The sequence below is a fragment of the Scyliorhinus torazame genome, chromosome 4 (genome assembly GCF_047496885.1).
Source record: "Scyliorhinus torazame isolate Kashiwa2021f chromosome 4, sScyTor2.1, whole genome shotgun sequence".
In the NCBI taxonomy this organism is placed as follows: domain Eukaryota; kingdom Metazoa; phylum Chordata; class Chondrichthyes; order Carcharhiniformes; family Scyliorhinidae; genus Scyliorhinus; species Scyliorhinus torazame.
This window is the reverse complement of record NC_092710.1, coordinates 8,513,229-8,526,082: the sequence shown is the minus strand read 5'-3', so window position 1 is coordinate 8,526,082 and position 12,854 is coordinate 8,513,229. Positions and strand designations below refer to the sequence as shown.

The 12,854-nt window shown below is 60.5% G+C and overlaps 1 protein-coding gene across 1 annotated transcript in view; it reads right to left on the bottom strand.

Moving 5' to 3' along the window:
- The window catches only part of LOC140411277 (FACT complex subunit SSRP1-like), a 30,848-nt gene extending 20,988 nt beyond the window's left edge, over positions 1–9,860 (bottom strand). The window contains exons 1-2 of the mRNA XM_072500399.1: positions 8,396–9,860; positions 6,007–6,192 (exon numbers count right to left, since the gene is read on the bottom strand). Of these exons, the coding sequence (XP_072356500.1) occupies positions 6,007–6,192; positions 8,396–8,455 (246 nt within the window). The 5' untranslated portion in view covers positions 8,456–9,860. The remainder of the gene's footprint in view (positions 1–6,006; positions 6,193–8,395) is intronic.
- Positions 9,861–12,854: the final 2,994 nt, after the last annotated feature.

The window sequence follows — 12,854 nt, the reverse complement described above, 5'->3', positions numbered from 1 at the left end:
CAACAGCACAACTTTCGGGACTTGTGGGAGGAAACCGGAGCGCCCGGAGGAAACCCACGCACACACGGGGAGAACGTGCAGACTCCGCACAGACAGTGACCCAAGCCGGGAATCGAACCTGGGACTCTGGTGCTGTGAAACCACAGTGCTACCCACTGTGCTACCATGCTCAGTGAACGATAGAAAGAGAGAGAGGGACATAGAGACTTGGGGGGGGGGGGGGGGGGGGGGGGGGGGGGGAGAAGGAGGTTACAGAGATAGGGTGGGTTGTAGGGGCTGGAGGAGGTTACAGAGATAGGGAGGGGTCTAGGGGCTGGAGGAGGTTACAGAGATAGGGAGGGGTGTAGGGGCTGGAGGAGGTTACAGGGATAGGGAGGGGTGTAGGGGCGGGAGGAGGTTACAGAGATAGGGAGGGATGTAGGGGCTGGAGGAGGTTACAGAGATAGGGAGGGGTGTAGGGGCTGGAGGAGGTTACAGAGATGGGGAGGGTTGCAGAGGCTGGAGGAGGTTAGAGATAGGGAGGGTTGTTGGGGCTGGAGGAGGTTACAGAGATAGGGAGGGGTTTAGGGGCTGGAGGAGGTTACAGAGATAGGGAGGGGTGTAGGGGCGGGAGGAGGTTACAGAGATAGGGAGTGTTGTAGGGGCTGGAGGAGGTTACAGTGATGGGGAGGGTTGTAGGGGCTGGAGGAGGTTACAGAGATAGGGAGGGTTGTAGGGGCTAGAGATTACAGAGATGGGGAGGGTTGTCGGGGCTGGAGGAGTTTACAGAGATAGGGAGGGTGTAGGGGCTGGAGGAGGTTACAGAGATAGGGAGGGGTGTAGGGGCTGGAGGAGGTTACAGAGATAGGGAGGGTTGTAGGAGGTTACAGGGGTGGGGAGGGTTGTAGGGGCTGGAGGAGGTTACAGTGATAGGGAGGGTTGTAGGGGCTGGAGGAGGTTACAGAGATAGGGAGGGTTGTGGGGGCTGGAGGAGATACCGAGATAGGGAGAGTTGTAGGAGGTTACAGGGATGGGGTGGGTTGTAGGAGCTGGAGGAGGTTACAGAGATAGGGAGGGTTGTAGGGGCTGAAGGAGGTTACAGAGATAGGGAGGGTTGTGGGGGCTGGAGGAGATACAGAGATAGGGAGGGGTGTAGGGGCTGAAGGAGGTTACAGATAGGGAGGGTTGTGGGGGCTGGAGGAGATACAGAGATAGGGAGGGTTGTAGGGGCTGGAGGAGGTTACACAGATAGGGAGGGTTGTAGGGACTGGAGGTGGTTACAGAGATAGGGAGGGTTGTAGTGGCTGGAGGAGGTTACGGAGATAGGGAGGGTTGTAGGGACTGGAGGAGGTTACAGAGATAGGGAGGGTTGTACGGGCTGGAGGAGGTTACGGAGATAGGGAGGGTTGTAGGGACTGGAGGAGGTTACAGAGATAGGGAAGGTTGTAGGGGTTGGAGGGGGTTACAGAGTTAGGGAGAGTTGGAGGGGGTTACAGAGTTAGGGAGAGTTGGAGGGGGTTACAGAGTTAGGGAGAGTTGGAGGGGGTTACAGAGTTAGGGAGGGGGAGTTTGAGGGTTGTATGGCTGGGAGCCCCCAATGGGCTGGGGGAGGTGGTGGAGGGTATGGGGACGAGCAGGCGGGAAAGGCCCCGGGCCCAGGTAGTTCACAAGGTTCTTGGGGGACCTCGGGCCTCTGCTGGGGAGGGTGTTGAATGAGGCGAGGGAACAGGGGGCTCCCAGCCCCTCCACCCTCAGGAACTCCAACCATTCCAAAACTTACCGAGTCCTCGGAACCAACCACCCACACCCACACCGTCCTGTCCGATACAAAATAGTCGATTCAGGAGGACACCCGATGCACATGGGAGAATAACGAGAATTCCTTCGCCTGTGACCTGTCAAACCTCGACAGATCTCTCCCCCCACCCCACCTTGCGCTCCATAAACCTGCTGACCTGGTCACAGGCCTCGACCTCCTTAATTTCAAAGTGGGACCAGGACCCAGAGCAGTGTGGGTCTTATTGGCCAATTTCGCTGTTAGATGTGGACGGCAGGTTACTGGCCAAGATCCTGGCCTCGAGGATCGAGGACTGTGTGCCAGGGGTGATAGGGGAGGCCCAGACGGGGTTCGTGAAGGGGACGCATCTGTCGGCCAACATTAGATTACTGAATGTGATAGTGACGTCCCCCGAGGGACGGGATGTGGTGGTCGCCATGGACGTGGAGAAGGCCTTCGATCGGGTGGAGTGGGAGTATCTGTGGGAGGTGCCGGGGCGGTTTGGGTTTGGGTTAGTGGATTGGGCCCAGCTACTGTAACAGGCACCGGGGGCGAGTGTGGAGTGAGTGGATTGGGCCCAGCTGCTGTACCAGGCACCGGGGGCGAGTGTGGAGTGAGTGGATTGGGCCCAGCTGCTGTACCAGGCACCGGGGGCGAGTGTGGAGTTAGTGGATTGGGCCCAGCTGCTGTACCAGGCACCGGGGGCGAGTGTGGAGTTAGTGGATTGGGCCCAGCTGCTGTACCAGGCACCGGGGGCGAGTGTGGAGTGAGTGGATTGGGCCCAGCTGCTGTACCAGGCACCGGGGGCGAGTGTGGAGTTAGTGGATTGGGCCCAGCTGCTGTACCAGGCACCGGAGGCGAGTGTGGAGTTAGTGGATTGGGCCCAGCTGCTGTACCAGGCACCGGAGGCGAGTGTGGAGTTAGTGGATTGGGCCCAGCTGCTGTAACAGGCACCGTGGGCGAGTGTGGAGTTAGTGGATTGGGCCCAGCTGCTATACCAGGCACCGTGGGCGAGTGTGGAGTTAGTGGATTGGGCCCAGCTGCTGTAACAGGCACCGGGGGCGAGTGTGGAGTGAGTGGATTGGGTCCAGCTGCTGTACCAGGCACCGGGGGCGAGTGTGGAGTTAGTGGATTGGGCCCAGCTGCTGTACCAGGCACCCTGGGCGAGTGTGGAGTGAGTGGATTGGGCCCAGCTGCTGTACCAGGCACCGGAGGTGAGTGTGGAGTGAGTGGATTGGGCCCAGCTGCTGTAACAGGCACCGTGGGCGAGTGTGGAGTTAGTGGATTGGGCCCAGCTGCTGTACCAGGCACCGGGGGCGAGTGTGGAGTTAGTGGATTGGGCCCAGCTGCTGTACCAGGCACCGGGGGCGAGTGTGGAGTTAGTGGATTGGGCCCAGCTGCTGTACCAGGCACCGGGGGCGAGTGTGGAGTGAGTGGATTGGGCCCAGCTGCTGTAACAGGCACCGGGGGCGAGTGTGGAGTGAGTGGATTGGGTCCAGCTGCTGTACCAGGCACCGGGGGCGAGTGTGGAGTTAGTGGATTGGGCCCAGCTGCTGTACCAGGCACCCTGGGCGAGTGTGGAGTGAGTGGATTGGGCCCAGCTGCTGTACCAGGCACCGGAGGTGAGTGTGGAGTGAGTGGATTGGGCCCAGCTGCTGTAACAGGCACCGTGGGCGAGTGTGGAGTTAGTGGATTGGGCCCAGCTGCTGTACCAGGCACCGGGGGCGAGTGTGGAGTTAGTGGATTGGGCCCAGCTGCTGTACCAGGCACCGGGGGCGAGTGTGGAGTTAGTGGATTGGGCCCAGCTGCTGTACCAGGCATGGGTGTGGACAAACCGGGTCAGCTGAGAATATTTCAGTCTGCACCGGGGGACGAGGCCAGCATGTCCACTCTCCCCATTGCTCTACCTCGGCGATAGAGCCACTGCCGACGGCACTGAGAGTGTCAAGGGACTGGCAGGGGTTAGTACGGGGGGTAGAACAGAGGGTCCCGCTAGATGCGGATGACTTGCTGCTGTATATTCCGACCCGCTGGGTGGTATTGGGGGGATTCTGAGGATTTTAGAGGAATTCGGCCGGTTCAGGGATATAAATTGAATTTGGGGAGTAGCGAGGTTTTCCCAATCCAGGTGAGGGGGCAGGAGAGGAGGCTGTGGGAGTTGCCGTTTAGAATGTTTGGGGGGGATCTTTTGGTATTTGGGTATTCAGGTGGGGTTGGGGTGGGGGTTGGAGTCGCTGCATAAGCTGAAACTGGCTGGGTTGGCGCAGAGGATGAAGGGGGATTTTAGGAGGCGGGATGTGCTCCCGCTGTCATTGGCGGGAAGGGTTCAGACGGTGACGGTCCTCCCGAGGTTCTTGTTCGTGTTCCAGAGCGAGAGCGAGAGAGAAAAAAATGAAATGAAAATCGCTTATTGTCACAAGTAGGCTTCAAATGAAGTTACTGTGAAAAGCCCCTAGTCGCCACATTCCGGCGGCGATATAGAGTTGGAGGTTTGGCTGCGGGAGGAGGCCCCGAGGAGAGTTATTGTATCCTCGTGGTGCACCGACTGTGGCCAGGAGGAGCAAGTTTTGTTGAAGGGGTGGAGCTTTGAGGGTGTGGGGACAGTGGTGGAAGCACATGGGAGTGGAGGGAGCGTCTGTGGGAACCACCAGTTTGTGTCGGGGAGGCGAGATGTGTGTGGGGGGGGGGGTGTCCGGCTTCGGCGACGAGCTGGGATCGAGGGGTTCGGGGACCTGTTTATTGGCGGCAGCCTTGCTGGTCCCGAGTCCAGAGGTGGAGAGCTTCGGAGTGTCGGAAGACCCGCGAGTCCAGGGTGCGAGAGAGGCCTGTGCCTCCCTGGTATCCCAGAGACGGATTGGAATGGGGGGAGGACTCGGAGCCCCCGTGACCGGGGGGTGCGGGCGAGCGACCTGACAGTGTTTCACAGGCTGGAGAAGATAAAGTTCACCTTGAGAGGGTCTGTGGAGGGGTTTGCCCAGAGGTGGCGGCCTTTCATCAAATTCTTCGAGCTAAGTTAAGATGTCAGCAGTGGTGTGGGGGTGGGGGTGGGTTAAAATGGGGGTGGGGGGGATAATGGGGGTGGGGGGGATAATGGGGTTCTTTGTTGAGTCCTGTTGCCTGGTTTTGTTTTGTGATGTTTGAGAGTTAATATACAAGTGCCTCAATAATGGGTTACGGTGGAGGAGGAATCTTGTGAGGGGCCTAGTTTGAGGGCGATGGTGACGGCAGCGTTGCCAATGGCTCCGAGTAGGTATTCAGGGAGCCCAGTGGTGCAATCCACGGTGAAGATATGGAATCAGCTGAGGTGGCATTTTAGGGTGGAAGGGATGTCGGTGCTAACGCCTCTGTGCGAGAATCATGGGTTTGAGCCGGGGGGGATGGATAGTGTATACAGGAGGTGGAGGGAAGTGAGGCTGGTCAAGGTGACGGATTTGTATTTGGAGGAAGGGTTCGCCAGTCTGGAGGAGCTAAGGGAGAGGGTAGAGCTGCCGAGGGGGAGTGAGTTCAGGTATCTACAGATTAGGGACTTTTCACGAAAGGGCTGGAAGGGGTTCCCTAAATTGCCGGGATAGACCCTGCTGGAGCGACTGCTGCTTCCGGATGTGGAAGGGGAGGGAAGAATTGGGGATATATATAAGTGGCTGGGGGAGCAGGGAGGCGAGTGGGTGGTGGAGATCAAGGAGAAATGGGAAGCGGAGTTGGGAATGGCGATCAATTGGGGAGTATGGAGTGAGGCACTGCGAAGGGTAAACGGGACCTCCTCTTGTGCCAGGATGAGCCTGATACAGTTTACGGTGGTGCACAGGGTGCATATGACTCGGGCGAGAATGAGTGGGTTCTTTCAGGGGGTAGCAGATGAGTGTGAGAGGTGTGGGCGGGGGCCAGCGAATCACGCGCACATGTTTTGGGGTTGTGAAAAATTGGGAAGATTCTGGGCGGGGGTGTTCGCGGTCTTGGCCAGGATAGCGGAGGAGGGAGTGGACCCGGACCCTTTGGTGGCGATATTTGGGGTTTCAGAGAAGCCGGAGCTCAGGGAGAGGAGGAAGGCCGACGTCGTGGCCTTCGCCTCTCTGATTGCACGGCGACGAATTTTGCTGGGGTGGGGGTCGGCATCGCCACCGGGGGTAGCGGCTCGGTTGGGTGACTTGTACGGGTTCAAGGGCTCTGGAGAAAACGTGGGGGATGTTTGTGGCCGTGTTTAGGGGGGGCTGTTCGCTGCGGGGGGGGGGGGGGGGGGAGTGTCTTCTTACCGCCTCGCGGAAGCCATCAAACTTGCAGAAGTTGCCGTTGCGAAGTTGCAGTTTGATGCCGTAGCCCCGGGCGACACGCCGCCAAACCCCGTCACTAACTTCCGCTGCTTGCACACTGTCCACCTTGCCAGTCTTACTGTTCTTGAAGACAATATTCTGTCGGCTCAGGCGCAAGCGACCATCGATCTGCCGGAGAGGGGGAGGAAAAAAAAAGGAGGGGCCGTTAAGAACTTCCGGTTGAACATTCTTCGCAGCCACACTGTCATCTCCGATTAGACTGAACACGGTCCTGCAGGAAGGTCACTTTGAACAGATTGATCGAGTCCCCACGTTAACGCAACCCACGCTCGGGAGTAAAGCGGACGGGGGGTGGGGGGGGGGGGGGGCAGGGACCGTAAAGCAGGGAGAGTAAATGAGGAGAAAGTGCTTCCAGGAAGGGTTCAGGAAGCAGAGAGACACGGATTGAAGAGAGTTGGGAAACGATCCAGACCTGGAAGGGCAGAGGAAGCAGATTCAATCGAAAGGGGAGGAATAGAGGGGCTAGAGGAAGGGGAAACTATTGCAGAGATACGGGGAGGGGGAGCAGGGGGGGGGGGGGGGAAAGAGTGTGGGATTAATTGGTTAATCTTTCAGAGTGATGGGGGGAGGCTGGAGGAGGTTCCAGAGATTTGGGGGGGGTGTAGGGGCTGGAGAATGTTCCAGAGATTGTTGAGGCAAGATGACGTTCCAGAGATGGTTGTAGGGACTGGAGGAGGTTAAAGATGGGGAGGGTTGTAGGGGCTCGGGGAGGTTACAGAGATAGGGACGGGTGTAGGGGCTGGAGGAGGTTACAGAGATAGGGAGGGTTGTAGGGGGCTGGAGGTTACAGGGATAGGGAGGGTTGTAGGGGCTGGAGGAGGTTACAGAGACAGGGAGGGTTGTAGGGGGCTGGTGGAGGTTACAGAGATAGGGCCGGGTGTAGGGGGCTGGAGGAGATTACAGAGATAGGGAGGGGTGTAGGGGGCTGGAGGTTACAGGGATAGGGAGGGTTGTAGGGGCTGGAGGAGGTTACAGAGACAGGGAGTGTTGTCGGGGGCTGGAGGAGGTTCCAGAGATAGGGAGGGGTTTAGGGGCTGGAGGTGGTTACAGAGATTGGGAGGGTTGTAGGGACTGGAGGTTACAGAGATAGGGAAGGTAGTAGGGACTGGAGGAGCTTAGAGATAAGGAGGGTAGTAGGGGCTGAAGGAGGTTACAGAGATGAGGAAGGTAGTAGGGACTGGAGGCGGTTCCAGAGATAGGGAGGGGTGTAGGGGCTTGGGGAGGTTCCAGAGATAGGGAGGGGTGTAGGGGCTTGGGGAGGTTACAGATAGGGAGAGTTTTAGGGGCTGGAGGTGGTTACAGATGGGAGGGGTATAGGGGCTGGAGGAGGTTCCAGAGATAGGGATAGTTGTAGGGACTGAAGGAGGTTACAGAAGGAGGTTACAGAGATAAGGAGCGTAGTAGGGACTGGAGAAGGTTCCAGAGATAGGGGCAAGAGGACGTCCCAGAGATAGACTGGGGGAGGTTACAGAGAAAAGATGGGGAGATGCCGGCGTTGGACTGGGGTGGGCACAGTAAAAAGTCTTACAACACCAGGTTAAAGTCCAACAGGTATGTTTCGAATCACTAGCTTTCGGAGCACTGCTCCTTCATCAGGTGAGTGAAGAGGGAGGATCCACAAACACGGCATATATAGACGAAGCCAATGATGCAAGACGATACTTTGAATGCTAGTCTTTGCAGGTAATTAAGTAACCTCGGGTCAGCGTTCTCCAAGGTGGCTTTCAGGATGTGCGACAACGCAGAATCGCCGAGCAGAAACTGATAGCCAAGTTCCGCATGCATGAGTGCGGCCTCAACCTTGAGTTCATGCCTCATTCCATTCACCCCCCAACCATCTGGCCTGGGCATGCAAAATCCTACCAACTGCGCTGGCTTGAGACAATTCACACCTCTTTAACCTACGATTATTCCTCTCGCCAGTCCCAAACGTCTGGACCCGTAAAGACTTAATTTAACTACAAAGACTCGCATTCATAGAATTCTCTTTAGCTTTGCCTATATAGGCTGTGTTTGTGTAACCTGCCTCTTCACTCCGCTGATAACAGAGCTCTGCTCTCAAAGCTCGTCAGTCCAAATAAAGCAGTGTTACAGAGACAGGAGGGGTCCAAGCGTTGGAGGAGTGACCCTGTTATAATCTGTTGTCGTTGATCCCTCACCTTTCTCACCTCTTGCGCCCCAACTGTAAAACTTAGACATTGTGCAGATATTGTTTAATATTTCCCCCACATCTTTCTCCCGGGGCAAATACCACCCGCCCCCCCCCCCACAACCCTGGGTAGCCCATCTCCTGTATGAGTTCCCCACGCACCATTATTCCTTTCAGCTCCTGGTGGATGTCATTGTATTCCAGAACTTCCGTGTTCGCCATGGTCAGGCCACCCCTCTACTCCGCCTCGGAGGCGCAGCTGCCCACTCCCTCGACTGAGATCCGAGGAAATCGCAGGCGAACTCGGCTTGGTGCTGAGCTTCGACGAGTCCAAGGTGCCGGGTAGCGCCTGGACGGGCAATCCCCTTCCTCGCCCCGCCGCCGGCTCCAAGCTGAGAGCCCGCCGGTCCGGCTCCGTTGCCCAGATCAGTGCGCGCCGGCCTTTCTCCGCCGCCCCGTTTAGGCACCGCCGGTCGTTCTCCGCCGCCCCGTTCAGGCACCGCCGGTCGTTCTCCGCCGCCCGGTTGAGCGGCCGCCGGTCGTTCTCCGCAGCCTGGTTCAGGCACCGCCGGTCTTTCTCCGCAGCCTGGTTCAGGCACCGCCGGTCTTTCTCCGCTGCCTGGTTCAGGCACCGCCGGTCTTTCTCCGCTGCCTGGTTCAGGCACCGCCGGTCTTTCTCCGCTGCCTGGTTCAGGCACCGCCGGTCGTTCTCCGCCGCCCCGTTCAGGCACCGCCGGTCGTTCTCCGCCGCCCCGTTCAGGCACCGCCGGTCCTGCTCCGCCGCCTGGCTGAGAGGCCGCCCGTCAGGGTCCGCTGCCTGGTCAAGTTGTTTGATCCCGGACGAGCCCCCGAGGTAGAGTAAGGCCTCGATCGCCGCTGCCTGTTTGAGCAGCCGTCGGTCTTTCTCCGCCGCCCGGTTCAGCGGTTGACGGTCCTGCACAGCCGCCTGGCTCAGCGGTCGACGGTCCTGCACAGCCCCCCGGTTCAGCGGCCCACGGTCCTGCACAGCCGCCCGGTTCAGCGGCCCACGGTCCTGCACAGCCGCCTGGCTCAGCGGTTGACGGTCCTGCACAGCCGCCCGGTTCAGCGGCCGACGGTCCTGCTCAGCCGCCCGGTTCAGCGGCCCACGGTCCTGCACAGCCGCCTGGCTCAGCGGTTGACGGTCCTGCACAGCCGCCTGGCTCAGCGGTTGACGGTCCTGCACAGCCGCCCGGCTCAGCGACCGACGGTCCTGCTCAGCCGCCCGGTTCAGCGGCCGACGGTCCAGGTCAGCCGCCCGGTTCAGCGGCCGCCGGTCCTGCTCAGCCGCCTGGTCAAGTTGCTCGATCCGGGACGAGCCCCCGAAGTAGGTTAAGCCCTCGGTCGCCGCCGCCTGGCCTGGGTCCGGACCGGGACCCCGACCCTCCTTCTTGGCGACCCTCCTGCGGGCACTCCGCCGCCTCCAGAGGCTGGGGCCGCCCGGCTGCCGCCGCCTGGGCCCCAACACCCGCCAAAACCCTCCTCCTGCTGCCGCTGCCGCCCCGTCTGCCTGGCCGGGGGGCTGCCCGCTGTCCTGGGCCCCGGGCAGAGCTGGAGCCGGCTGCCGATGCCCCTCCGCCGCTGCCCCGCTGCTCCGCCACCCGCAGATGCGACAAGCCTCGGCTGCGCGCCCGACGCCGTGACGGAAAAACGCGTTCACCGGAACCGGAAGCCACTCCACCCGGAAGTGGCATCACGAAACCGGAAACCAGGCCGAGGGTCGAAGGTCAGCACCCGAGGCAAAAGAGGGGAAACGACGTCTAAAATTATTTCCCATTCAATTTCTGGCCCACAAATGGGGACGGGAACCGGAGGGAGGAGCGGCAGGAGAAACTCTGCCGCCGGAGTGTGTTTCCCCTCCTGGGTTGCTGTGCAGTGACGTCACGCCCAGCAACCGGTTTCCCGCCACCGGCATTTTTGAAATCTTAACGGCGGTTGAGATTTATTTAAACAACCGACATTATCTGTCCCGCGGCGGAAGTTTTTATCCTTCCCCACCTGTTTATTCTCCTCACTTTTTTTTTCGTCGAATAACGTTTTGTATAATTGAAAAAGGGCTCGGTTTTTTAGCGGGGGGGCTGGCAGTACTGCGGCCATCTTTGTAGGGGGAAATCATGACAAGCGGCCATATTTGTAGGGGGAACAATACGAGTTGGACCTGTTTACAGGCGGAAACATGCCCGGCGGCCATCTTTGTAATGCGACCATGCGTGGCAGCCATCTTGGCGGGAGGGAAACGATCCGCGGCGGCCATCTTTATAGGGGGAAACAATGCGTGGTCGCCATCTTTGTAGGGGGCATCATGCGAGGTGGCCTTCATTATAGGGGAAACAGGTCAGGGTGGGGGTGGTATCAGGATGGGGGATGGGGGGGTCAGGATGGGGGATGGGGGGGTCAGGATGGGGGATGGGGGGGTCAGGATGGGGGGTCAGGATGGGGAGGGGGGGTCAGGATGGGGGGAGGGGGGGGTCAGGATGGGGGGAGGGGGGGGTCAGGATGGGGGGAGGGGGGGGGTCAGGATGGGGGAGGGGGGGGTCAGGATGGGGGAGGGGGGGGTCAGGATGGGGGGAGGGGGGGGGTCAGGATGGGGGGAGGGGGGGTCAGGATGGGGGGAGGGGGGGGTCAGGATGGGGGGAGGGGGGGGTCAGGATGGGGGGAGGGGGGGGTCAGGATGGGGGGAGGGGGGGGTCAGGATGGGGGGAGGGGGGGGGTCAGGATGGGGGAGGGGGGGGGTCAGGATGGGGGGAGGGGGGGGGTCAGGATGGGGGGAGGGGGGGGGGTCAGGATGGGGGGAGGGGGGGGGGTCAGGATGGGGGGAGGGGGGGGTCAGGATGGGGGGAGGGGGGGGTCAGGATGGGGGGAGGGGGGGGTCAGGATGGGGGGGGGGGGTCAGGATGGGGGGAGGGGGGGGTCAGGATGGGGGGAGGGGGGGGTCAGGATGGGGGGAGGGGGGGGTCAGGATGGGGGGAGGGGGGGTCAGGATGGGGGGAGGGGGGGTCAGGATGGGGGGAGGGGGGGTCAGGATGGGGGGAGGGGGGGTCAGGATGGGGGGAGGGGGGGTCAGGATGGGGGGAGGGGGGTCAGGATGGGGGGAGGGGGGAGGGGGGGTCAGGATGGGGGAGGGGGGGGTCAGGATGGGGGAGGGGGGTCAGGATGGGGGGAGGGGGGGTCAGGATGGGGAGGGGGGGGTCAGGATGGGGAGGGGGGGGTCAGGATGGGATGGGGGTCAGGATGGGGAGGGGGGGTCAGGATGGGGAGGGGGGGGTCAGGATGGGGAGGGGGGGTCAGGATGGGGAGGGGGGGGGGTCAGGATGGGGAGGGGGGGTCAGGATGGGGGGAGGGGGGGGTCAGGATGGGGGGGTCGGGAGGGGGGGGTCAGGAGGGGGGGAGGGGGGGGTCAGGAGGGGGGAGGGGGGGTCAGGAGGGGGAGGGGGGGTCAGGAGGGGGAAGGGGGGGTCAGGATGGGGGAGGGGGGGTCAGGATGGGGGAGTGGGTCAGGATGGGGAGGGGAGGGCGGGTCAGGGTGAGGGGGGAAGGGAGGTCAGGGTTATAGGGGGCAGGGTGAGGAGCGGGGTCAGTGAGGGGGTGGGTCAGGGTGAGGAGAAGGTTCAGGGAGGGAGGAGGGGGAGTTTGGGAGTGGAGGGGGTCAGTGAGAGTGGCGTGTCAAGGTGAGGGGGCAGAGTGAGAGGGGGGAGGGGCAGGGTGAGAGGGGGAAGGGTTGGGGATACTGTCAGTCTGGAGGGGGAGTCGGGGAGGGGCAGGGTTAAAGGGGATCTGGGGGGGAAGGGCCAGGGTGGGGGGGTGGTTTCAGGGTGAGGGGGGTCTGAGGGGAGTCAGGGTGAATGGGGTAGCAGAGTATGTTTGTATGTGTGAAAGGGGGTGGGGTAGTAGAGTGTCTGTACAAACACCGTGAATGAGGCGTTACTCTGGAGGGGCACAATGAGGTTCTTGTGAGAGAGAGAGAGCATCCATGTTGGTGGATTTGCAGGTTAGGTTGGGTTCCGGAGATCAGGTGAGGGAGTGGCTCTAGGGTCGGTGCTGTAGCCACCTGAGTTGGCCACTTCCCGACTTAAAATGGAGAACCGCAAAGGCTGAAGGGAAATTCAGCCAACACAGGCAAAGACTAGCAAATAAAGAAATCATGTGTATTGAGACCTGTAAAGAACCAGACAGCACTGAAACCAGCAGCCATCTGCATAGTTATACAGCAGCCATCTGCATAGTAATGAGCGATTCCAGGGCACAATGGCAACAGTTAAGGTGAATAGAGCCAAGCCAGACTCCTCGGCGCCAGCAGGAGCCAAGACAAAGGAAGGCCAACGGACACTTAGGGACCGCCCAACGATCAGGGAACAACTCCAGCATTGGAGAAATCGATCCAAGTGATCGGAAAGCAGTCCAATCACTTGGAACCAGGTACGGGGTCCGCCCCGAAGGGCGGGACGCCCCTGGGGACTATAAAGTAAAGCCCCCAAGTTCAAATCGGTCTTCTTGGCAGGGCCACTCAGCAACTTGAACCAACCCTCGACAGTGACCTGTCTTGTTGCCTCCAAGCAAATAAGTCTCAAGTCAACGCTCGCTACGAGATAGGCGCTCCTAGCTA